General features: G+C 45.7%; 1 protein-coding gene across 2 annotated transcripts in view; it reads right to left on the bottom strand.

Annotated features, from left to right (window-relative positions):
- LOC122397446 overlaps positions 1-25,259 on the bottom strand; it is an 88,825-nt gene extending 63,566 nt beyond the window's left edge. Inside the window, exons 1-2 of one of the 2 annotated variants that reach the window (XM_043396601.1) lie at positions 22,921-25,259; positions 20,988-21,191 (exon numbers count right to left, since the gene is read on the bottom strand). In XM_043396601.1, coding sequence (XP_043252536.1) covers positions 20,988-21,191; positions 22,921-25,111 — 2,395 coding nt within the window. In that variant the 5' untranslated portion in view covers positions 25,112-25,259. The remainder of the gene's footprint in view (positions 1-20,987; positions 21,192-22,920) is intronic. The other variant, XM_043396606.1, reaches the window with a different exon arrangement.

Raw genomic sequence — 25,259 nt, 5'->3', positions numbered from 1 at the left:
CGATTCGTCATTTTCAATTTAAAGCTCTCGACGTTCAAGTTCCGTAGAAATCACCACGCGTACTAATGTTCGTAGCTTTGTAAAAGAGAGAATTTTCTGTTCCAATTATCTTCATCCGCGCTATATTTATTCGTACATCACTGTTTATTCTCTTTCATCGTTTAATTTTGTATCCCTTGAAGAGGACTGCAAACCAAACGGTCGGAACGTCGAGTTCTTGAGCACACAAATGCCGGTAGCTTGCTCTTATGGCCTAATGAAAGTACCTTTCTTAACAGTTATCGTTGGACGAAGCTGACACAAAATGTTCCGTTCCACTACTCCTGTTTTAGAACGACATTCTTTGGTAATTATTATTTAAATTATTCCGTTCAAGTTCCGAGAGTACAGAGTCTATTGTTGAGAGACACGATCGGGTCCTGGCAGGACTTCCACTTTGCCTAGATCGTATGAAATTAATATTCTCGAGCGTAGTTATATTAATTTCTTCAATAGCACGCGAGTCGGTAGATTGAACGCGCCACTACGCTCGGCTCGCACGAAATATTAATAACGTCTGTCGTTAAAGCGAACGACGGGGAGGGAATAGCGTTCGCGGGCGTGTACGCGAGCGTATTTCCCGTTTTTATCGTCAGGCTGTTTTTCACGCCACTCGATCCCGTACGATTTACGATTCGCGGGAGAAACGCGAGATTGCGCACGACCTGCCTGTAAATTTTCCGCGGGAGTTTCACGCCAGTTATGGCGAAAATGCAACCCAAATATCCGTCTTAATCCTCCTTTTGGTCGAACCTTGACACGTTTTTTCAAATCATCGATAGATATTGTAGAAAATGAAAGAATGCCAATTTGTTGATTAAGGCTTAGATCGAGCAATTGCATCGAGGAGGACCAGGAAACAAAATTAAACGTTTAAAGGAGACGTTAAACTGCATGTCCCGGGGTATTTATTTATCGAATTCCTCGGAATATAATACGATAGGAAAATATTCGCAATAATTTACGAGCGTTCCGAACGACGGTCGACGCCGTTCGGATTTATCGTCGCTCGTTAAAATTGCCCATAAAAGCTGGTACGAGAGACCGAGCACGGATTGCTTTTTTGGATTAAACGGGACGCAAGCAAGCTCGCGCGCCTCCCTCTGGCAAAAGCTTCGCGCGCATTCTATTCTCGGCGGAATATGGCTCCGTGCGTAATAATGCAACCCGAGATGCATTCCGTGCAACGAGTAACATTTGTCCCCGGAAAATGTGCTTTCCCTCCCCCAAGGGAAAGCGTGGGGCGGGAATAAAAGTCGGACGCAACTTCCTCCGCGCGAAACGGGCCGTAACTCGCGCTCCTTACGGGCCTTGGGTGCCTGGCTTCGTTGACGAAAGTAGTTTCGCGTTAATGGAAACTGGACCAGGGTGGCGTTACCCCTGCAATCCGCTTTAACGAGCCAATCTTTAACGTTGCACCAAATTTCAAATCACTGTGCACGAGCCCACTCCTATTGAAATCTTTTTGTTCGAGTTCCATTCAAATTGAGAATTTTTAGAATCATCCTTGTTCTTAATCTCGTGACCCGTGATCCAACAATATTAATTCTTTTTTATTTTTTTTTATAATATTAAGTATCGAGAAAAATCTGTGTCAGCGACATCGACGGGACCCCGGCGTTCTTCACGCTACTCGAATATTTCCCCAGTCCCTTCAGTCGCACGTCCGCCATCGTTTCACCTACTCCAAAACCTATTGTTCGTCCATTACAAACACCTGCGGTCGCGGGACGCCTCCAGCCCCGGAAAAAGCACACTATCGAACGCGTCCGCGATCTTCGAGCGTGCGCTTTTACCCCGTAGGGGTTTCGAGCGAGCGTAGACACCGCAAAGTGCCCTTTGCTCCTCGGTATTGTTAATGGATGACAAATGGACGGACGCGTGATTGATGCCAGCGGTCGCGTCCCTCGTGCAACGCGCGATACGATAAAGCGGAAGGCTCGCAGCCACCGGTGCGTCGTCTTCACGTCATCGGCATGCGTGTCAGGCTGGTTGAATGCGCTTCAACGCACGCACTGTTCCTCCCACGCGTTCAGAGGAAAACCCTGTTTGCGAACTATACCGTTCCCCGTGACCATAATCTAACGTGCACAACCCCTGGCTGAAAGTTTCCCATCGTACGCGTTGATACAAATTTCACGAAAGACTGTAGTGTTTTATGATTACAAAATGTTCTAAATAAATTAAAAACGAAATACTCTGACGACGCAGCAAGGATCGAACGATCCCACGGAAACGCGTTCAGACGTGTACCTGAACGCACGCGAATACTGGATGAGAAGATTAAGGGATGTAACTGCAGGCTTGCGGGAACCTGAACTGCAGCTGGTTTAGCGCAGATTATGCGAGCGTCCGTCTCTGATAGGATGATCTTAGTGTACAGGAGTCTGGATGTAACTTCTGATTGAAATGAATTTACGTCACGCGGTCGGAATATAAACGATATTTCGGTAATGAAATTTTTTTCTCGAAAATGGCTAGGATTACGGGGGTATGTCTATTCACTAAAAATGATTGTAATTGACCCCAGCAACGGAAAATAATTTTTTCAAAACGATTTGAAATTTTTTAATTTCGTCGAAAATTTCACCACCTATTCGAATTTTTTTCTGGAAAGTGAGTAGGAATTCAGTGGTATGTGTATTGACCAAAAATGATTGTAATTGACCCCTGCAACTAAAAATAACTTTTTTAGAACAATTTGAAAATTTTTAATTTTGTCGAAAAATTTCACACCTCGAATTTTTTTTCTCGAAAGTGGGTAGGATTTCGAGGGTATATCTAATGACCAAAAATGATTGAAATTGACCCCCGGAACCGAAAATAATTTTTCCAGAACGATTTGAAACTTTTCAATTTCGCCGAAAAATTTAGGCACCTACCCCCCCTGTCGATTTTTCTTTAAAATTTGTTTTTCATTTTTAATTCATTTGTTTGACGCTGTACGGAAATGTTGTCTAATACTTTTTTGTAGGTACCCATTAGCTCTACTTCAGAAAAAAATTTCATTGAAATATATTCACTATTGTAGGAGTTATGGCTGTTTGAAAATTGGACCACTTTTATGTGGTTTTTCTCACTTTACGGGGTCAAGGAACAACTTTTCGAATATTTTTACAATTTCTACATATTCTCCACAAAAATACGCGTAGTTTGCTTTTTTAAACATTGAGATCGTTCAATCCGTTCAGAAGTTATGACGTTTTAAAGATACGCATGAAATTTTCAGGGGATATTTCTGGCCATACATTATACTTTCGATAATGAATTTTTTTCTCGAGAATGGTTAGGATTTCGGGGGTATGTCTATTCACCGAAAATGTTTACAATTGACCCCCGGAACTAAAAATAATTTTTTTTAGAACGATTTGAAAATTTTTAATTTCGCTGAAAAATTTCAGTGAAACATCTCAATATATGGTCAGACATTGTATTTTCGGTGAGGAATTTTTTTCTCGAAAATGGTTAGGATTTCAGGGGTACGTCTATTCACCAAAAATGATTGTAATTGACCCTCGCAACCGAAAATAATTTTTTCAAAACGATTTGAAATTTTTTAAAATCACCATCGAATTTTCAGATTGTGCCAGTCGTATACCTTGTCTGTGATAGAACTACGAACGCAAGAATGATTCTAATTCACAGAGATAGCTCCGAAGTTGTAAGAGAGCCACAATGGTGGAATCCGGGGTCCCAAAACTCTGAATTTTCGACCAGTTGGGCGATTCTACGCGCAAACGCCAGGAAACCGTGAAAAGTTTTACAACTCACGCGATTTATGAAGGGCGTAATAACTTCGTACTCCGCCCATTAACGAGTTACTAGAGTTCTGGGAAGTTCGGAAGGTCAGACTATTATCTAAAGATTAGCCTGTTGCGGGCGTTTATTAAGGCGATTGTTAAGAATTATGAGCTGCTCGTTGCAATTCTTACCGACGATCAATTTTTCCAGAGCGTCGAGGATGGTTGGAAACGCGACGGAACATCGGAGGAAAGTAAAAGATCGACCACGTTATAAATAAATTGATCGAAAGAGTAACGTAATGCGCGGAGCCGGGTCGTCGATCGCGCTACGTTAAAAATTAACGAGCAACGGCTGAAAATCCTGTCGAACCGGGTTCCGGTCGGTCGTCAGCTGTTCGCGTGCACGTGGACATCTCCTCCACGTGGCGTTCGATGGTTGAATTCTCTTTAGAGTACCGTGTCTCGTTTCTAAAGTGCACCTAGTTTCCTGTTCCAATGATTCGCAAAGTTCGCGTTACACGAATAAGCGGACGAATTTGAAGAATTTAAAAGCCACGCGAAATGAAATTCGAGCCCTAAATAGGGGCTCGAAGAATAAGAAAATCACCCGGGGAAGGTGTTCAAAGGACGAGTCGGATATTCGAGTCTCCGATGGCAAAACGAATGATCGAGAATCCAATTACATCGCGTCCCAAAAGCCTCGCGAAGGATCTGGGGAGACACAGAAGCTCGAGGATACGTCTTCCCCGTGATTCTCCGTTGCTCTGCCATTCACAATGGCGTATTTTTCGCCGAGAAGCTGGTTTCCATCAAGAGGAAAGTCGAGAACGACCCCGCTCTGCCATTTCGTAGAGTCAACGTGGCCCTCGGGGCGACACCAACCCCTTTTACGTCTTTTCTTCCCGTGTGCCTCGAAATATCGTGTTATCATCCGGTCGCACACGTGCCCGGGCTCCTTCGGTTAATCGGTGAACACGCGAGGGTCACCTATCGGCCCTGGAAAGGTCCTCCGAGGGCAATTGCCGAGGGTTTCTCCGTTGGTGGAGGAACCAACGGGGTGGAACGCGTCCTGGTCGACTCCGAGATCGTCCTAATTCAGCAAATTGCGTACGTTTATCGCGAAAGAGGATCGGAATATTGGTTCCAGGTATTCCGAAATCGTCTCTGGAATGTCAGTTCGACCGAAAAGGGGTGAATCGGAGCTCGTGTTTCACGATATAAGCCGAATTAAAATTTAGGCAAGCGATTCCATGGATCGAAACAAGAACGACAAAATTGTGTTCAAAGTTAAAATACTTTTAAACTATAAATACGGAACGTATATGATCACGAACAGAATTTTTCCACGATGATTGACCCACTGTACATCCATTACCGCCTCCCTGTTTGCTAAAAACATTCGTTTTTAAACGACAGGGGAACGTAATGGCGGTCTGGAGGAGAACGTTTCGCGTCTTCATTTCGCCGTAGCATCAAAAGCCCTTCGAGGATGAAATGCGTTTCTTATTATGGATCATTATACGGCTGTTATGTTCTCGTGGGCTGAACACGGTGATTTATCTTTCGTCCGAGATTTCACGGCGAGGGTTGAAGCACGACGGTTTCAGAGGGTTGAGTAACGTCTTCGGGATACGAATACAAATGGCTTCGCGGACGAGACGTCCCCTGGCGCCTATAAATAATTGCTTTACAATCTAGTGGTTTCCAATTTCACTTTTCTCCCCTACCCCCCTCTTTGTTCGATCTCTTTCTTCCTGTAATTATTTATCGATCGCGGGCAGGCAAATTGACGCTGTCGGACGAAATCGTGGATCAAGAAAATCCGTGAAATATTATTTCGAATGAGCTCGAGTCCGAATTACATCCCATCGATTTACGTACACGAAAGTCCTTATTATAATATCGAAGAAATTACCAGTTACAGTTTCGGTCTATCATCGTTTCGGAAAGACGCGTTTGACGATTGCAATTAATTGTCACCGAGCAAATCTAGTTGATTCTGCAAATGTTTCTGCAAAAGCATTGGGTTCGAGCGAACGATTTTTCTTCGAAACGGTCGGGGAAATCTAGTTACCGTGCACAGTTTGCAACAGTGGAGCCCTGGACCACTTAGTAACAAATCACGGCGCTCGAGCGCAAATTCCCCTCCTCCTCGAAAACGTATATAGTTGGCTTACCAAAGTTCAGGGTTCGAGGATCGAGCATCCGCGGTAATGAAATTGGAGCGGTCCGCGTGGCTGGCTTTTAATTAAATGGCCGCGCGTGGACTTTGTGTTCTTTGTCCCCGTGGCTGCAGCCCGCGAACTTGAAGAACTATCGGATGCGTTGCAATTCCCCCGATTGTGCTTCGATTTATCACGCACACGCGCGATTCGCGGATGCTTTGCGATTAAATACGGATCGCGTTCTTTTATCATTTATCCGGCCTCGATTTTAAAATTGTGGAAGCAACACTTACCCCGTGTTATACGGCATGAATTGACACTGTATGAATTTGCGTATACGTACCTGCAACAGAATTGAAAAGTATGGTTCGAATCAAATCCTGTTGGTTACACTTCTAGAAAGTAAAACTAAATTCCAACGAATGATGTAACCGTTATCGTATGTTGGTAATTTTGGAGGACATATTAGAACCGTTAGAATGTACTGATTTTTATATTTTACATCAATCCTTCCGGAGATATCGACGCTGCGCTTTTGCGCGACAGACTTCCTTGCGCTGCGAGCGTTGAAATCACCAAAACTATTGCCAGGTGCGGCGCCGCGAATTTTTATTTTTTATTCTTCAGGCTTGCTAGAAAGGGCCTTAACAATTTCATCTTAACGACTCACAAATATATAAATAATTCCTCAACCCTCCCTTATCACACCTGGGGAGATGATTATGTTGAAAGATAGCTGAGTAAATATATCAAAAGAATAAAGAATACTTAAAAAAAATGCATTTGTATTACATTCTGGTTCGAATTAATCGGGGATGAACGCAGTTTTGGTAACCGGTAGGCAAACGTTAACCGGCGTATCGAGTTTAGTTTATAATTCTGACGGTAGTTCGGCGTAACATCGATTAGTTCATCGTCGCGTTGGTAACGGGTAAAGTATCTTGCCCGGCACGTTAATTAAAGCTGGAGTTTCTTCGTTGCGCGTTCCTCTATGCCTGTGCTCGCGTGGAAAACGATCCCTCCAATTATCGTCGATGAATGATGCGTTTCAGCGCCTTTTCTGGTGTCGTTCGCCCACCCTCGTCCCACGAGGAAAAAGAGATCAGAAACCAGAAAGGGAATAAACTTTCCACGATGACGGTTCCCGATATTTTCTTCCCCCGTTCACCCCCGTCACCGAAACTTTCACGTTCTCGCGAACTTCAATTAGCAATCGGTGCTCTGGAGATTTCCACCGAAACCGTCATTTTTCCCGCGATTGTTTCGAATTCGAGCCAAACGACGCGTTCGCGTCTGTTATCGATAGTTCTTCGTCGTTTCTTTTTATCTCGTTGGCTTTCCCTGCACCGCAATTTCCACGGCGCTCGCTTCATCTGCATCTTTCACGAGCACCAATTCGCTTCTGTTTCCGTTCTCCCTCCACCCTCGCTCCGGTTTCATTTTCCGCTTATCAAACATTGATCGAAACGAAGACAACGCGAACGTTCGATATCGAAACTTAAATTTCAAATTCGATTTTAAAGAAAATAGATCTAGATAGGACTCTTGAATTTTAACGAGTCGTTGAGTAGTTGAGGGGTCTGGTAATCAACGCGTTAAAGAGAAAACTAATAAATTTAAAAATTTACAATTATCCCTACACAGATTACTACCAACTTTCCACGTCCCCTGTTCTCCGTCGACGATACCAGAGTTCGTTTATCGAAAATTATTTCCGATAATAGACATTCCAGCGTAGTTCTCCGAAGGCTTAGGCGTTTTGCTCGAATCAAGCTGGCTTCTCCTGTTGGCGAGCCGGTCTAGAAACGAGGGCGCGAATGCACGAGCGAGTAGAGGGTCGGAGGGCACACGTTCGTTAGGAGATATTTATTTGTTCCGGGCAATTTTTCCCTAGCCAGCCGTATTTCCCCGAATCTCGTTTGCCATGGCCCGAACCGATGGCCCCGCGGATATCTGCATAGCGCGATAGCCGGCCTTTAATTTCCAGCGCACGTAACGTCGCGAGAACAGGCGAGAGAAGAGCTCGACCAACCCCCTGCTCGGGGGACCTAGTGCTTTCTTTCTTTCTTTCTTTCTTTCTTTCGCTACCCTCGCGAAACCTTATCTCTGGGCGGGCGTATCGCGGCGAACGATGGAATACATGCACCCTCGCGTGTCGTGTTACCGGCGTACAACGTAAAACCTCTCCGCTCGTTGCTACCAGGTTAAAAAGGGGCGACAGCCACGGAGGAAGGGGGTGGCGATATACACCGCCACTCAAAAGTTTAGAGCACTCGACGATCGTTACACGGATTGTTTTCGAAACGGTGGTACAGCTCGACAGGAGACCGAGACTGGTAGTTAAAATCTTCAAAATGGCGAACTAAATGTAAACTTATACCTGTTCTTGTCCTATAAAATAAATTGTTGGTTCACATTTCTTCTAATTTGTTCGGCTTATAGATTTGAAAAACGTTATGATCAAACTTCGGGCATCGATAAAATGTTTATACTCGAATAAAATTATACTCGATGGCCGTTTCGTACGCAAGGAATAGGTCAGCGTGTCCGGTGAAACGTATGTGGATGCACGGGAAACATTTATTTGATATATCGAACGACGTTCCGAACTTTTAAGAGGCAGTGTACATTAATATCGTGGCAACGGGGAACTTCTTACAGTACCTAGAGTGTTTCCCGTTGGGAGGGAATTTATTCCTCCCGTGGGAGCGAGTTATCACCACCGATGGTCGGCCAGTGGTCGTTGTATGTAATTAATAAGACACTCTGATCGATAAAAAGACGTTCGATAATGAAAAAAAGTATTAAAAATATTGGCAACGGGATCGATCTGTCCATTATTTATTTAAGAGAGTACCGAACCTGCGAACCGGTTTCGTTTGGCATCACGCCTATGATTTTACGATTCGATCGATCGATCAAGGTTCCTTCTTGCAATTTCTCTCTAATGGAACTTCGAGACCTCAAAATCCTAATTAGAATTCACAGTTCTACGGTCGAGGAAAACTCCAGCGCCGAAGTTACGCGTCTTCGAACGCAACGGAACAAGTTTCGATCTCGTTGTAAACTCGTTTCAACAATACCGATAACACGGGTCTACAAAATAAGGAGTTTCTCCTTATCTTTCTGGCGAACTACACCGACATTCTCAAACACGAGAAGAGCGTCGTAACATTCGCGAAGCAAGGAAAATAATTTCGACTCCGTGTTAAATAGCAGAGGTCAGGTATAAAAAAAAAAAGAGAGAGAGAAAAAAGCTCGAGGGAAATGTCAATGTCGCGCGACGCAGTGAAACGCGAAGTGTCTCTAAACGGCAGTCGCGATCCCGAGGCTCACGGATGCCTCGTCCTTCGAGCCGGGGAAAATTAAAACTAACGAGTTTAATGGTAATCGAGCGAAATGATCGCGGCGCGCATAATGGAACGCCGTCGCGCTGCAATTATTCTTAATCGTTGCTCCGAACGCACCCGGAAATCGTACGGCTGCTATTCAACGCCTGATTTAATAACAATTCGACGCACATTCTGCAGAAACATCGTACGACCAAGGTGCCATTAACTGCCATTAAGTACCATTGGGTTCCATGGAACGTCCCTGCATTTTATTCGAGAAAACATTTGCAATTTAAATTCGAGCAAAATTGAAACTTTGAATATTTTTGCAGCAATACGCCTGGAAAATACGTCGTTCGAAAGATAAAACACGGGAGAACGAAGTTAAAAAAATGTGGGATGCGGAAAGTTGCAGGGTTCGTATATATTAAAAAAAAAAAAAAAAAAAAAAGAGCTCAGGATGTAAGGTCGAGGTAAGGACGAGATTAAAAGAGGTAAGGTGAGCAACAATGGCTTTGGGTTTTCTTTTTTTTCCCACGAGATACCCATCGACACTTTTTGTTTCCTCGGCTTGATTGAACTGCTCGAGTAAAAATAAGTTGCCGTAGAAATGCGCCAATGAAACGTTAACAACTAAAACTCTAAGCTTTTTCTTTCGTTAATTTGCAAGAATGTTCATTAAAAGCACTCGTTTACCGAGTCTAGCAACAGTCAGGACTATCATAATTGATGGTTTGGTCGGGTCGGGAAGGCTCGTAATGAATTATTCCTCGTATGCTTCGCCGGAAGCAGGTCATTACGCTTTTTCGGACCGAGTTTTGTACGCCATAATCGTTTTTGAATAACATTATCATAAAATATACATTTTTCACGTGTCTCGAAACGCTGTAAAATACGATCTCCTCGGCGACGAGCAAGAAACTTAACCCAGACATTCGTACGGAATTAAAACGCGAATATGCACGTTATCGATCGTCGCTTTATCCAATTTTTTAGGACCCCCGTCGATCGCTTTCGAGCAATAAAAATAATGAAAAAATGAATCGACGATGAGGGAAAGGGACGTTAATTGGTTAATAAATGCGACTAGCGTGAAAATGGCGTCATTAATCTTCGCATCGTTACTCGTAAAAAACGCTGCTTTCCGAGCAACCTAATATTACGAGATACAACCAGATACGGGCAACAATTTAGTCGAATAGTAGATAACGAAACCGACCAACGTATAGCAATTTATTCAACGGCATCTGTTCCGTAGATCAGCGCCATTTTTGCTCGTTTCGTCGGGGAAATATTGCGCTCTATAATTCAAATTCTAATTTCTACAATAAATAAAGTTTAGTCGATCGACGGAAGTTTTAAATTTATTAAAAATTTTGATCGTGTACGCCTCTAAGAAGATCGTCGAGGTTCTGAAATGTTTCGCGTACATTTTTGGAAAGAGGTCGAAATCAATCGGAAAAGTATCGGTTAAATCGGTCGATCCGAAGGTCTTGCACTTTCCGTGCAGTCGAAGGAGAAGTTCGCCACGGCGAGAGTCGGGATTTATCGTGTCCTTAAGCCGGCAACCGACGGTCGTAAATAAGGATACGCGCAGGAAATGAAGTTCGACCGCGATGTCTTGAGCGGATCATCGCGCGATTTATCGCGCAATCGACGAGAGAAACGGGGGCGTTAATGCCTCGCGCGATTTCCGCGCTACTTCGCACGCGGTGAAACACGGACACTCCGAGGGTGTGAGCTTCCTGAAATTGAATCCCCAACAATTCCCTTCGTTTCCGCCCAGAAACTGCATCCACCAAACCGATACTCTTTCTCCCCTTGTTTTTGGTCATTTAACATCACTTTCTTTTAATCTCCTTGGTATAAATAGTGTTAATATAAACTGCACACCTTTGTCCTCGGGAGAAATTTACGAACGTTCATGATTTAAAATTTGCTCCACGGAAACAGCGATCCCGTGCTTCTGGGAAAATTGAATTTATGATTGCACGGGCGAAGAAAGGAACAATGGGGGGGAAAAATAGCGCGAAAGGGGGATTCGATTCCAATTATAATGGCTGTAATTTCACTCGGTCTGTTTCTCGGCTTGTTGCGACCGTCGCGTCGGCCTGATACGGGGGAACCGTTGTTAGGCGAATCAGATAGGCAAACAGAATCCTTCGAAATGCACTCCCTCGGGAATCGAATCCGCGGTCGTTCGCACGACTGATCGAAACGGGAACGGAAAATCGAAAGGGAATCGCGATAAGGGGGTCCTCGAATTGGATTGGCACGGAAGGCAACCCCGTGCTAAACCTCCGTGGCATATTGCCAGCACGTCGACTTCCGGGACACGCTTCCGTGTATTGGCTCCAACGAAAACTACCCACATTTTTATTCCAAATAAATGCCTGTTTTTTACGCAAACTGATTTATTTAATCAACAACGATCGAAGACAGCCAAGGATCTTCGAGTGCAATAAAATAAAAGGTCAAATCAAAGCCAAACTCGAGGATATTTTAGCAATACCAAATGCAATTTTGTAATGTGAGTTCTGAGAATAAAAAAATATCGATTTTGAAATTTTTACGAGATCCGCGCGTTCCACCCCTCGCGTCCTTGATCGTCGCGGGTCGACAAGGTCGCAGGACACGGCCAGGCCACGTGGCGAAGGGAACTCAACCTCGAGTCACGAACCTGAGAAACCAGACCCGCCAGATCGTATCGCTCGTTACGTCTGATCGCTTAATCGGTTACGTTTAATTAGTCGGGCGGCGAGGGAAGAGCAACGACGAGCGAGAGAGAGAGAGAGAAGTACATTGGGATTAGACTTTATTATCTAGCGGTATAATTCCAGATAATCGGGCCAAGTTAACGCTGATGGCGCAGAAACGTTAAATAGTGGTAGATCGCGACCGCGATTACCGATTTAACGACCGCCGCGCGTGGATTGCGCGTTCTTTTTTTTTTTTTCTCCTGTTTAGCCGGCGCACGGAAACGCTGGTATTAAGTTCCCTTTTCGCTGATTCCTCCGCGCGATTAAAAGTCCGCCGCGATACGTTATCGCCGCGAACCTGCGCACCTCGAGAACATCGATTTTCGAATTGTCCGTAGATTTAATTTTCAAATAATAATTAGTATAAACATACACTGATCCACGCACCTTTTACAGTCACTTGCCCATCGATCGAATGAATCGACGATGGTTCTAGCTCGCGAACGGAAGTAAAGTTTTTACTCGTCGAGAATAAAATCGAACGCGGAAGGAGCCGGTCTTGTTTTCTAAAAACATTTCGCTATTATTGCCTCGACGTTGGGAGGATCGGGTCGCCGTACGAACTGGGAAATCGTCGAAAAGCGCCGGGAACTTTTATTCCGTCGACGTTGGACGTTTTACTGCGCAATCGTTAAATATTAACGACTGAGAACGAACGGTTAGTTGCGCGACGGAACGTAAAACGCGGCCAGAGTCCGCGGTCCAATCGTACGCGTTCCCCGCGACTGTAACGCGGATCTTTTCGGTCCGTTGTGTTTTAACGGCTGCTTTGGGAAATTCATTCTTTCGCGTGGAATTATTCGGTCGTTACGACCCCCTCGACGCGTTCTAAAACGTTGAGCAAACATCGACTGCGGAACCTTAGACGCTGGCGAATGGCCAGTAATTAACGTTGCTTATTAACGAAACAGGCTTCCTAATTTTCTCAACGCGAAAAACAAAACAGTTCGAGAGCCTGATACGTCACAATATTGATCGAACCGTTCGTTCTCGTCACGGGGGGGATTGTGTTTGACCAGACCACGGGTCAAGCGTTAACCTTTTCGTTCATCGAGATTTACCCGGGCCCAAGAAGTGCGTTTCGGTTTTGAAAACGCGATTATCGCGCCAACGAATCGTCGCAAGAAAATTGGATCGCGTGCAACGTCGTGAAAATCCTTGCCAGAACTGTCGTTTGGAAACGTCGTTCCTGGGAACAGGAAGGCATTGTGAGAATGTCGAAACGGGGGAACAGGGAGCCAAGACAAACAGACTGGGCACCGAGGAGTCTCGCGAGACAAATGGGACGAACCGAGAAAACGCGCGGAACGCAACAGTCGCGACGTTCCTAAATAAATAAATAACTGTCGCGAGCTAGCTGAAATTGAATTGTTCCTCGAGGCTTCGTCGATTGCCTCGAGTCATCGGAATCTATTGTTTCGATGGCGGACGGAGGGACCACGGACCGTTAATTTCGAGCGTCGCGGTATCGCGACAAAACTCTGCCAGACACCGATTAAAATTACCCGACGAGAATGTCGGGACAACGTGCGAAGCCAAGACGGAGCGAAAAATGTAATTCAAGGTGTTGATTTTATTATTTTAACAGTGTCGCGAACCAGTTGTTGCGACGCAACCATCTTCGATGCGATCCAAGCTTCGTTCTCGGGTTTATTGTTTACAGACCTCGTCGCCTTGGCGAGCTTTAATCTCATTTTTATTGGAAACTTTGTACAGATATTTTATTTACCCTTTAAATAAAATAGTGGCGAAGATTGTGTTTGTATTTTTTCTTATTGGAGCAATGAAAAGGCAATAGAGTACGCAAAGACTTGTGGAATCGCGTAACGACTGCGTTGTCCGTGAATTCTCGGTGAATGGAAGATACGTATGGGTCGATTCGCGCGAAAAGCGCCCCGTCGATTAATCGGGAGGGCCGGGCCTTTCGGATGGCAAGGAACGGCGTGAGCAAACAGTTTCTATGCTCTGGGCATCGGAGGGGTTCGATTCCCCTATCGCGCTGCGAGCTCTTTGAAAAATCCAATAAACGAAGCTACGTATTCGGTATCGAGTATCGCGTATTACCCAGGAATGACAACGGAAAGGAACGATAAACCTTTGAGGCTTGTCGACAGCTTCGCTTCCCAGCCAACCCCCGCCGCGATATCGAGTTCTCTTTGAGCCACCGAAGTCTCCTGGGGATGGTCTGCGCGAGCACATTGTTTCATATATCGCGATAAGAGAGAAATTTGTATTCGTACCAGCACCCACCGGGGAATCGTTGCTATGCTATATTCCTCCCCCCACTCATTTTCAAACTCTTCCTTATGGCTCCCACCTATTCAGAAGCTGGTTCCGTATCGGGGAATAATCGAGCAGAACACTTTTCTCGGGACGCTATACATCGACCAGCTACGCGAATTTACGATCGTCGTCGTAGACCCGTACACCGGGTGTATTTTATATTCGAGGAAACCATCCACGATCAACATCGAGCTTTTATGTCCCTTCTATGTATCTTCCAGCATGCATTTTCATCCTGACACTGGCTGATTACCCGGTGTTGTCATCTGAGAAACTATGGATCCGATACTACTATCGATCGTTTTCGATTATTTCTTACCCTCGCCTCGAAGGGTGTTAGGAGTGTCTTACCCTCACACTATTTTCAAAACACCGTTTCTAAATCTCGAGTCTTTCTATTCTCGAATCTCGAGCGTTCAAACATTCTCAAACCTATCCTCCGACTATCTTAAACAGAAATTCTAACCGGGTATATCACGATCTCGTCTTAACAGGAGTTTCGGCAACCGATACTGCTGTTACCTCGCGAAAACGAGATGTAATTTCATCAGGACACGTTGGCAACAGTGCTGCTAATGTGGCTCGAGCCGCCGAGCGTATTAACCGAGCGTCGAATTTATCTCGTTATCGTATAATAAGACAATTAACAACTTCGCGGTTCGAGCTGACACGGACGTGTCTGAAGTAGCAATTCCGCCACGGTATGGTTTGCATCCGAAATAGAATATCTTCAAATATCTCTAATGGCAGTTAATTCCAATATCTGCTTGCACAGCGAAGACCTCGATAATTTCGAGCCATTTTGAAATTTCGGTCTCGGCCATTTGTATCGATTAGAATACGTAGTTTAACCACGGACGAAACATACGGGTAGACCTTACATTCAATGTTTATTCTTGGAATTAACAGAATTAGAAACAATTTTTATGAATTTTTACAATTTTTAAAGATTCTTTACCAAAATACGCGTTGTTTGCATTTCGAAACATTAAAATCCTGCAATCCGTTCAGGAGTTATCTCGGTAAAGAATTTTTTTTCTCGAGAATGGTTAGGATTTCGGGGGTATGTCTATTCACCGAAAATGTTTACAATTGACCCCCGGAACTAAAAATAATTTTTTTAGAATGATTTGAAAATTTTTAATTTCGCTGAAAAATTTCAATGAAACATCTCAATGTATGGTCAGACATTGTATTTTCGGTAAGGAATTTTTTTCTCGAAAATGGTTAGGATTTCAGGGGTATGTCTATTCACCAAAAATGATTGTAATCGACCCCCGCAGCTAAGAGTAATTTTTTTAGAACGATTTGAAAATTTTTAATTTTGCTGAGGAAAACTATGTTACATATACAGTTCAGGGGCATTCGCGTCGAAGAAACGATTGATGCAGTTCGCTAATACTCTGTTCGATCGATCGAAAGTGCGATTGAAATTCGAAAAGAAGGCAAGACAATGAGCATAAATTACTCAGGGTCGAATCAGCGAGAATGCGCCCCGTACAAGATAGTTACGCATTAAACTGTCGCGTTTATGCTGGCCGCGGCGAGGCTCAATTAATGTTCGACGAGAGTTATGCCGAAACTTTCGTCCCGTCTACCCCTAGGGAATTTTCTGAATAATTCAACGTCCGCGTCGCGACCGTCGTTGTTCCCCTGGCTGGTCCACGAGCCTTTCAACGACACGTACTTTCGGCCTTCGGGGGGTCTCAATTTTCCGGAAAGTGCATTAAGATAACACCCCGTCGGGGAAGAGGACTCGAGAAATTGGGTGAACGATGCAGGACGCTCGGGACCGTTAAGGAAGCACTCGGAAAACGTGGAATCCGGACGATTTTGACCACCACAAGGGGGGCTGGCTCCGCAATTTTACACTCGGTGTATCCCGGTTTACTCCCAGGAATGCACGCACGAGAAAATCTGGCAACCTCAACTTTCCCCGGTATTAATTTACAACGTATCAAATTTCTTCGCTCTTACCGGTGGAAAACCCCAGTGGTTTTCAAGCCACGAGGAAAAAAAAGGGCAGTTCATATTCCGCTTTCGAAACTCGCGTATTGTCAGAGAAAATTTAAATTTTTTCCCCCGGAGCGTAATATTATAATGTTACGAAATAAAGTTTCTTATCCGGAACCGTTCGAATTCGGTCGCATCGGTGCACGGACGACCGGACTTTTACGACTCGAGACGCAGGCTGGGACGAGGTCACCGGTAAAGCGGTCCCGCGAGCAACGAAATTTTATTCTCCGTTTCTCGAAACGCGATCCAAAAGATAATTTTACGGCCGACGGTTTACGGGCCAGCTTCTCGGTGGTCCGCGGCGAACGCTCGATAACAATTTTCATGATAGAAAGGAAATAGGATAATAAAGAGACTCGACGGTGAAACTGTCGGCGGACGGAACGTTATGTTTCGCAATTCCGTGGAATTGCTTGGAAAATTTTAACGGCGCCTCCGGGCATACCCTCGACGCCGCCCCTTTTTTGATTAGAGGCTCCCGTTGGCGAGCGAACCGCGAGCACGATATTGAAACGGTCAAAGCGACAGTCTGGAAAGAGGGAATTACCGTATTGCGTGCTCCTGGAAATAATTCCCGAAGAACCGGCGGCCTTTTCGTGCGAGCGGATCTCGTCTTTCGAAAGAATTTCCACCCAGAAAACCGAGGGCTTCGTTAATTCCTCCGCGAACAGTCGCTTCCGTCTCGGAAGGAAATTAATTCTCAACGTCGAGAGAAAATTTTCCGTCGAAAAATATTCAAAGTTCCGATCTAAATAATTTGTTTTCGCTTGCCTTCGTTATACATTCAAAATGGCGTTGAAACGAATGAAAAAATGACCTCGAAGGTCGATGGAAGTTGGGAACAACCCGGCGTATAACAACGTGGCGCACACGTGTCGCGGTGCATGGGGGGGAGAAAAGAGGGAACAACAGGCGGCTGGGCGAGAGAAATTGCGCACCACGGGGGCCGGGCGTCTGGTCGTCGAATGCGGATCTGCAACGAAACGGTCGAAGAAACGGGAAGGGAGAGAACGCGGGCGAGATGAATTACGAGCACAATGGACGGAGGCGGCGTGGCGTACGAGCGAGGTCGAACGAGAAAAACCGGGTCAGAGGGGGCGAGCACGGAAGAATGAGTGATTCGCGATCAGGCGAATCCCTTGTGTCGATTTTTCTCCGACGTTCTCGCGGGGGTTTCCGCGAAGAAAAGAACCGTAGTCGTTTTAACTTCCGTCGCGGGGGGGGGAGGGGGGCCTCTTGCTGCTTTTAACGATACACAGCCCGAGCCACTTGTGCGCTCGAGCGAGCGCAGTACTTTTCAAGGTGGAGAAAAATGTTCGAGCAATGCTCGTCGTAGCGTTTCGCGGTTTGGACGAAACGACGTCTGGTCGCCTCCGGTGGAAATACAACTAGAGGCAGTTGACCCAGAAGTCGATCGTTTAGGAGGGGATGATTAACGAAAAACTACCCTTGTATCGAAGATTGGAGAAACTTACGCGTTATTTGACTCTTTATGGGACGAATATTTTTCTCAAATATAGGGTTATCACACAAACTGTTTCTGATATTTCGGGTTTCTTTATAGGATCCAAAGTGAACGAAGACACAGGGTTTAATCGTCCGAGTCTCGAGCGTTTCATACGCGTCTTAGAGTTTCCTTCGGAGTGTTCCTCGAATCTTTCATCCAAGTTCCGGGCAAAGGAAAAGATCAGAGAAGGAGGAAGACGATTGTCGCGCGGAACGGGGAAACAGTAGTTGTACGTAACGGCGAACAACATTGGGAGATGAAGTTAAGAGGATCAACGGGAGGAAAGGGGACATCAATCCTCTCCAATAAAAGTTGCGTCGCCCGATCGACGGAAGGTAGATAATAACTGCGACGCCGTCCGTCGGAGGATAGCGCGAAAAGGTGGGGATGAAGGACAGAATCGAATCGATCCGTGTTATTGTGTTCTGGCGTGTATTGTGCACGGGAGAACAATCGCAGACACCGTGAAGACGACCGTGATAGAACTAATTGATGCGCGTAATTGAGGATTCGCGGTGGAAGGAAGGGTGTGTCGACCGGTCGTTATGGTTGTTGCAGACATTATAAGACGCCGTGTCTCGCTCGTCCAATTGCACCCTGTGCAACCATCCACTGTTTTCGTTTAATAATTTATTTATAATTGAACCTCGTGGAGTCCGAAATTCTCGTTCGAGCAGGTATTTATCCTTTCCTGCCTTGTTTCGTTTCCGCCTATTAAAAATTCCATTTTAAGCAGAAATGAAATTAAAAATAGAGGCAATGAATCACTTTGGGGTAGATTTTTTGCTCCTGGGGGGGGGGTCCACAACGGCCGACTTTTTGTAGATAGCCGCAGAAAATGATGCAGGGAGCCACATCTGGTCCGCGGGCCGCAGTTTCGCCCGTTCAACGTATGCTTGAATTACGTTTACTGTATTTCTCCGCTAATCCCAATATAGGTGATCGTTCGAGAGCAGATTTGATGTAAAAACCGCTAAAAAGCAAATATTCGGAAATGTAAAACTCTAGAGAGAATGCGTGTATCTATGTAAATATCGATGACTTTATTTTCGCGTAATTTACTCTTTATCGTTTTCTAGAATATCGCGGAAATACTCGAGCCGTTCAGCAAGCCTCGCGTAAGCGAATTACACGCGAATAAAGTCATTGACATTTGCATACAATGTGCTTGCACATGTTCCGACGCAGACTACTATGAAAATTAGCCGACGACAGGTGTTAGTCTCTGCATAAACAGCCACCGAACGGATGCGTTGAGATGCAAATGAACGTAATTTTCCGAAGAGGCAGCGAAGTTCGAGACGTCGTGAAACGACGAAATTCGCGAGTTTCGTGCGAGAAATGCTAACAAATAATATAGTAACTCTAAATATTCGATCGAATCGATGGGTTCCATAAACCCGGCGTTAGATTCGCGAAAAGAATTTTTCCGACTTTGAATTTTCCCCGACAAAGAGACGCGGAGAATTTTCGCTAATAAGGTTCGACGGCGTCAGCGATTCCAGGTCGAAATTGCGCGCGATAAACGCGACTGCTGCGAAAAATGGGAATAGAGGGCCAAGCGACGGATTCTTTTGCGTTGCAAAAATGTTCCAAGTGAATGTATCGAAATTAGTAAAAATTCGAAATGTAATTCGAGGAACTTCGATTAATCTCAGCGTTGCTTCGAGACGCGTGAGCGTAAGAGGGTAAGAAGAGAGGAAAAGAACACGATTTCCCGAACGTTCTCGCGAACGGGCTTTCGCGCTAGGATGGGAAAAGTGCATTACTAAGGATCACCGAGGACAGATAAAAAGCAGAGGACGAACGTGTCCCGGGAGAAGCTGCGAAACGGAAGCAGAAGGTCGAGCAGAACGGGGGAAAAACGGAAGCGAAAGGTCGAGTGCCGCGTGGAAAAACTGCGACAGTGGACCGAGCCATCAAACGCTGACGCGGAAAAAGGCGAAACGGCCACCTGAAGCGGAGTGGGTGCTCGAAGAAAGCGAGAAGGAAAAAAATAAGGGTCAGGACGGAAGCAGTCGGAGACTAAAAGCCAGAAAAATGGAAAATGGAAACGTCGAAGAATATTTTTCTAGCATCGATCCAGGATCATTCGATACAGAATCGAGAGAGACCTTGGGCTGTCGTTTCCATCGATGTGTGGGTGCTTTGTTCGCTGTTTCTACTTGTTTCAAAGTCGATTTTCTCGAAAATAAGCGCTCCGGACTCGGGAAAAGATTCCACGGGGGAAAGAGGTGGATGAAAGACGAAGTTAGCGTCGCGTTAAAACATAGAAACGCGGCAGAAGGGAAGTCGGGGGGTCGCGTGTAAGCGTTCGAGGCCTCGCGTTTCTACCTGGCCGAGAGTTTAAGGCCGGTCCACACGAGCGGAATCGATCCTCGTGTCCCTTATTGGATGAGGCGAAACGAACCGGTGAACCGTGCGTCCGTCAACCGTGCGGCGCTCGTGCTCGTTCACGGATACGGGACGACGTGTTCGATACTGCTTTCCGCCTTCGTGCGACCGTTCATGTAAACGCACACTGAAGGTGACGAATCGCTCTTTCGCCGCGGCGCGCTATACGTGGAAACTGTGTCAAGAGCTTTCCTACATTTTTCGCTCTAATGTGTTCCGATGTAATGTGTCCACTCGAGCGGCCCGCGCGAGTTGCTTTTCAAAAATGAACGTTCTTCCGCCTCTCTCACGCGGAAAATTGATTCGACGACGTATCGAGCTCGCGACGAAACTCGATACAAGCATCTCTTCTTATTCTTTTGTTTTATCGTTGGCCACAAAAATTCACTTAAGGGTTAAATAATATTTCCGGAATGAAATTGAGTCGTAACTGATCGGTTACAACATTCTGAAATTCGATAAATATAGAAGTGACGCAAGTCCACGATCGACGAAAACATATTTTTCTTTGGGCAACGTCTTCGTTCTTTAAACACCTGATAAATTTGTTTATCGTTGACCACCGGGAGCAAACGACGGGCAAGTTGGCGCTTATCAATATTTCTCGGTCGATCGAAATGCAAAACACTTTCTATCTCGTGCGGGAAGATAAACGAACTTTCGCGGCGCTATCGCACCGAACGGTTCGAATAAAACTAGCTGTTTGCAACGTGTGTTTATTTACTGGGGAAGGGAAAGGGTTGACTCACCGGTGACTGGAGCTTCGATTTCGATCATAGTCTTCTCCGAGCGCAGCAGGGCGGCCCCATCGTTGACTATACGAAGGGCCGCCGCCTCGTCGATCCTACCTTCGAGGATAAAGTGTTGTTTGAGGACTTCCGGCCGCGGCCGATCCGTCCGCGCGTCGAACACCTCTGCCAATGTCAATTTGTGCGATGGCGGGAAGGGGACATCTGCAAAGAAAACAAACGCTCGTTAGCGACGGAAAGAACCTCTCCAATGGCTGAACCTCGCAACGTCTAAAACGATTGCTACGATTTAAAAACAGCATTCGTATGGACGGTATGGAACGAATAAACGAATCCATAAAGTCTCAACGCGAAACGATCTTCCTAGCATTGAAAAAGAAAATGACAGAGATCGAAAGACGATAGCCTGGATGGCCCCCTGAACGTTTGGAGAGGTTTTCGAGGCGGGCCCAAACCAAAGTCGGCGACGTAAAGTTTCCCCAACAATGATAAATTCATGGTATAGTTAGCCGCGATTCGTTTTCTATGATTTATCGTCTAGCCACGATAGAAAAGTGGGATTGCGCGCGGTGCTCCCGATCCAATGTTCTCCACAGTTTGTCTTTCTTCCCCGGCCCTCCAGGCGCATGCAAACAGCCATTTAGAATGGGCCGCGATAAAGCGGCCAGCTATAAATCATCCTCGAAGAAAGAGAATCCCGCGCGGCGAACTTTCACGGTGTTACGTTCGCAAATGTATGCGAAGCATTAATTGGAGAGATACGACGCGAACGAATCGCGATAACATTGTCGCTACGCGCGCCGGAAACCGCCAGATCAATATTTAACGGGCCCCGTTTTCAATTCCGACTGCAAGTCGAACCGAAACTAATCCGTGCAAACGTTTCGTCGGACGATCGCGACAGGTTATCAGAGTCCACGATCATTTCGATGCTTCCAAGATCTTTCTAGATCCCGCACAGTGCATCGAAGAGGGTCAAAAGTAAATAATGCAATTCATAGAGACACGTTGTTAAATAGTATTAGTATATAAAACGAACGAATATTATTTTATTATATTCAATGGATCATATTGTTCGAGATGAGTATTCTTTATTTCGAATTTTCTTGTCTAACTTTGATTAGACTTTTCTAAAATACTCCTCGATACTCCTGACCATGGAGTTCACTGAAAATTGAACATTTCTATCCCTCCCAATTTCAGGGACGTCTCTTAGAACCCAGTGAAACGTGAAACACTGTTGCTGTCGAATTTCATCTCCGTTGCGATGTTCATTTTACGAATCATTATCCAGAAGAGCCTCTCAGCGTCGATTTTAATTGAAACATCGGGGACATTTGGAACAGAATTGCCACGATATAATAGTAATATTTTACCAACGGCTCAGTAATATTCATATAATTTATCAATTCAAAGGAACAAGGTATTCTTCGTCGAATACATTTTCGCGTATAATTCCGGTACACACGGAACAAGTGTCTTTGATAAAACAACAATCCTGTCGACAGCTTCGCATTAAAGCTCACGGTAAATTGTCAATCCGATAAGTAATTAATTATTGTACGAGCACATGTAATCCTGCCCATTTTATTATGCGTATTCTGGTACATTAATTATGCGTAATATATTTGCTCGTCGTTCAAACGAAACGTGAAAATGATCGGTTTACGTGGATTAAAATTCGTTTTTAAAAAGCGATGATACATGTTTGATGAACAATACCTCGTCCGCCTGATAAATTATGCGAACCTCTAAACGGCGAGTACGAAACAAACGCAATAGAAATAAATCTAAGTAAATCTACGCATCGAATTAAGATTTAAATTAAATTTTTTCGACGTATCAGTGGTCTCTCGCTAATGTTCGCTACTTTTTCCATCGATAATTTGCATCGTGAAAGAACCCCCGAAATTTGTAATGCGACGTCGATTACCTGGTCTGGGTCTACCAGCAAAGGTCAACATTGGCTGCCTCCGGACCGTTCTGCGTGGTTTCTCCGCCGCAGGACTCTGCGTGCACTTCTTCTTGGAGGCTAATTTCTGCAAGAAGTCTCTGAAATTGCTGACCATCTTCTCCCTGCTGTTGTCGGGCTCGAAAACGTCGTCGTTCTCCTCTGTGTCGCAAAACGAATCATCGTCAACCTTCGACTCCGCCAGCGATTTGGACTCGGTTGACTCGTAGCTGGCCAAAGAAGACTGTTCGGGCACCACTTCCTCAGAAATCAAAGAGTCTTCGCAACTCTTGGTTTCGAAGGAGGATCCCAGGTCCATGGACAGGTCGAACATGTTGGCAACTGTCGAGCTGTTGACGGATCTTCTCGAATCGTTATCGGATTCGTCCTTCTCCGAGCTTTTGCAAAGTTCATCCTTGCTGTCCGAGTTCGTTGTCAAGATAACCGGCGACGACGTGCAGTCTTCTTCTTCGTAGGCCTGTTCCACGCGTGATTTGTGGATCAGTATAGCCGCGGATGATTTCGATCTCTCTACTTTGAAACGCTTGCAACTCGAGCAGATTTCATCGAGTATATCCGCAGTCTCCGATTCGGAACGACTCTTCTTCCTCACGGAACTTTTGCTGTTGTTGTCGCATTTTTCCCGCCATTTGTCGAGAAGGCTTGTAAACTTGAGGTCCAGTTCCCTGTGCGTCTCTGGATCGATCTCTTTCCCAGAGTTTAACATCTCCTCCACGTTGACAGAGTTCGTATCGGTTGAGCAGGACTGATTCACCGATTCCTCCGAAAGCTTCAAGTTCTCCATGGACTTGTCCGAGAAGCACGAGCTCTGCTGATCGCAGGACTCGTCCATTTTCGAGCCATCGTTAGAATTCGATTCGCTGCGATCCCCGACTCCGTTGGCTTCCGAGACTTTTATCTCTCGAGTACTTTTGGATCGTTCGTCCTGCTCGTCTGCCATTTTCTCGAAAATTCTGGGGACCAAGGCCGACAGAGACTTGGACCTGTCGAATCTGAAGCGCTCGGGCGGCGAAGGATCCTTGTCCTGGTCTTCGTTCATCGGGGAAGTTTGCTCGCCTGTTTCGCAGATCTTGTGCCACTTGCCCAAAAGGCGACGAAACTTGAGGTCGAAGGACGGTGAAATCCAAACATCCTTCTTCCTCTTATCCACGTTCTCTTCCGAACCTGCTGGCTTCTCCGACTCGAGCTTCGAACAGTCGTTCGTTTCTTTATCCACGTTGTTGTTTCGCTCGCGAAGATCGTCGACCTCGTTCAAAGCATCCTGATCGTCCTTCTTGGAGCCAGACGCACCGATCTTGGACGAATCGTCGATGAGGGTCTGCAGGTAGTTCTCCAAAATCAAATTCTTCTGTTCAGGGGTCAGTATATCGTTAAAACTGATGTTTATGGCCTCCTTGAAGATCTCCTCGCCCCGTACGTTCTGTCTCGTCAACGCTATCCGATGTTTCTCCGTTCGGTTCCTCGACATGTTCACCTTCTTCAGGACCACGTACACCTCCGATAACTCGTAAAAGCTGCGCTCCAGCTGGGAGACGTCGTCCTCGGGCAAAGGGTTGCACTCCATCGAGTTCTCCAGGTCTTGGTGAGAGTCTTCGGAGTCTTGTTTCGACGAATTGCTCAGCAGATGGCTGCGAATCCTGTTCAGCGACCGATCGAAGATCGGGCTGATCTTCTCGGGAGAGTTCTCCGTGTCCGAATCCGAGTTCAAGGCACGTCGACGTTGGCGTTCCTCGTCCAGCATGGTTATCAGCTTGTGATTGTCGATAAGGTGTTTCCTAGGCAGAGGACTGCTGTTTCTCCTCTTCGAGCTGGACAGACACGTGTTGAATCGCAACTCCAACGCGCGTTTCAAGTTACTCATCCCGCTGCTCAAGTCCTCCTTGTTGAGGCTCTGTACGGTCAGCGGGGATTGGCTGACTGGCGTGCAAACGGGCGCCCTGGAATGCTGTGGCGTCTCCAGGTTCAGATTGTTCAGCTTTTCTATCATCCTCTGTATGGCAGGGCTGACCTCTCTTCCCGTTTCGAACATACTCGATCGAATTGGCGTCGCGAAGCTCTCTGAGAGTCGCAGCTGACACGAGTCGGAAGAACTCGAAGAATTCGACCTGGACATCGTCGTCGTCGGGTCCCGATAATTCTCGGTTTCATCCATCGTAACTATCGCGACGGTGCTCTATCTAAACGCTTCCGAATAGGGGTACGGTTTCAACGATCGCACTGTTAAATAAATAAAAGCTTGTCTCTTGATTTGCAATATCCACTGGGGTGATTTATTTTCGAGGAAAGTAAATTAGTATTTA

The sequence above is a fragment of the Colletes gigas genome, unplaced genomic scaffold (assembly GCF_013123115.1).
Source record: "Colletes gigas isolate AHSC1104 unplaced genomic scaffold, ASM1312311v1 Colletes_gigas_Sc00001, whole genome shotgun sequence".
NCBI classification, from domain to species: domain Eukaryota; kingdom Metazoa; phylum Arthropoda; class Insecta; order Hymenoptera; family Colletidae; genus Colletes; species Colletes gigas.
Note: the sequence above shows the minus strand (reverse complement) of the source record. Positions and strands in the feature narration are given on the sequence as shown.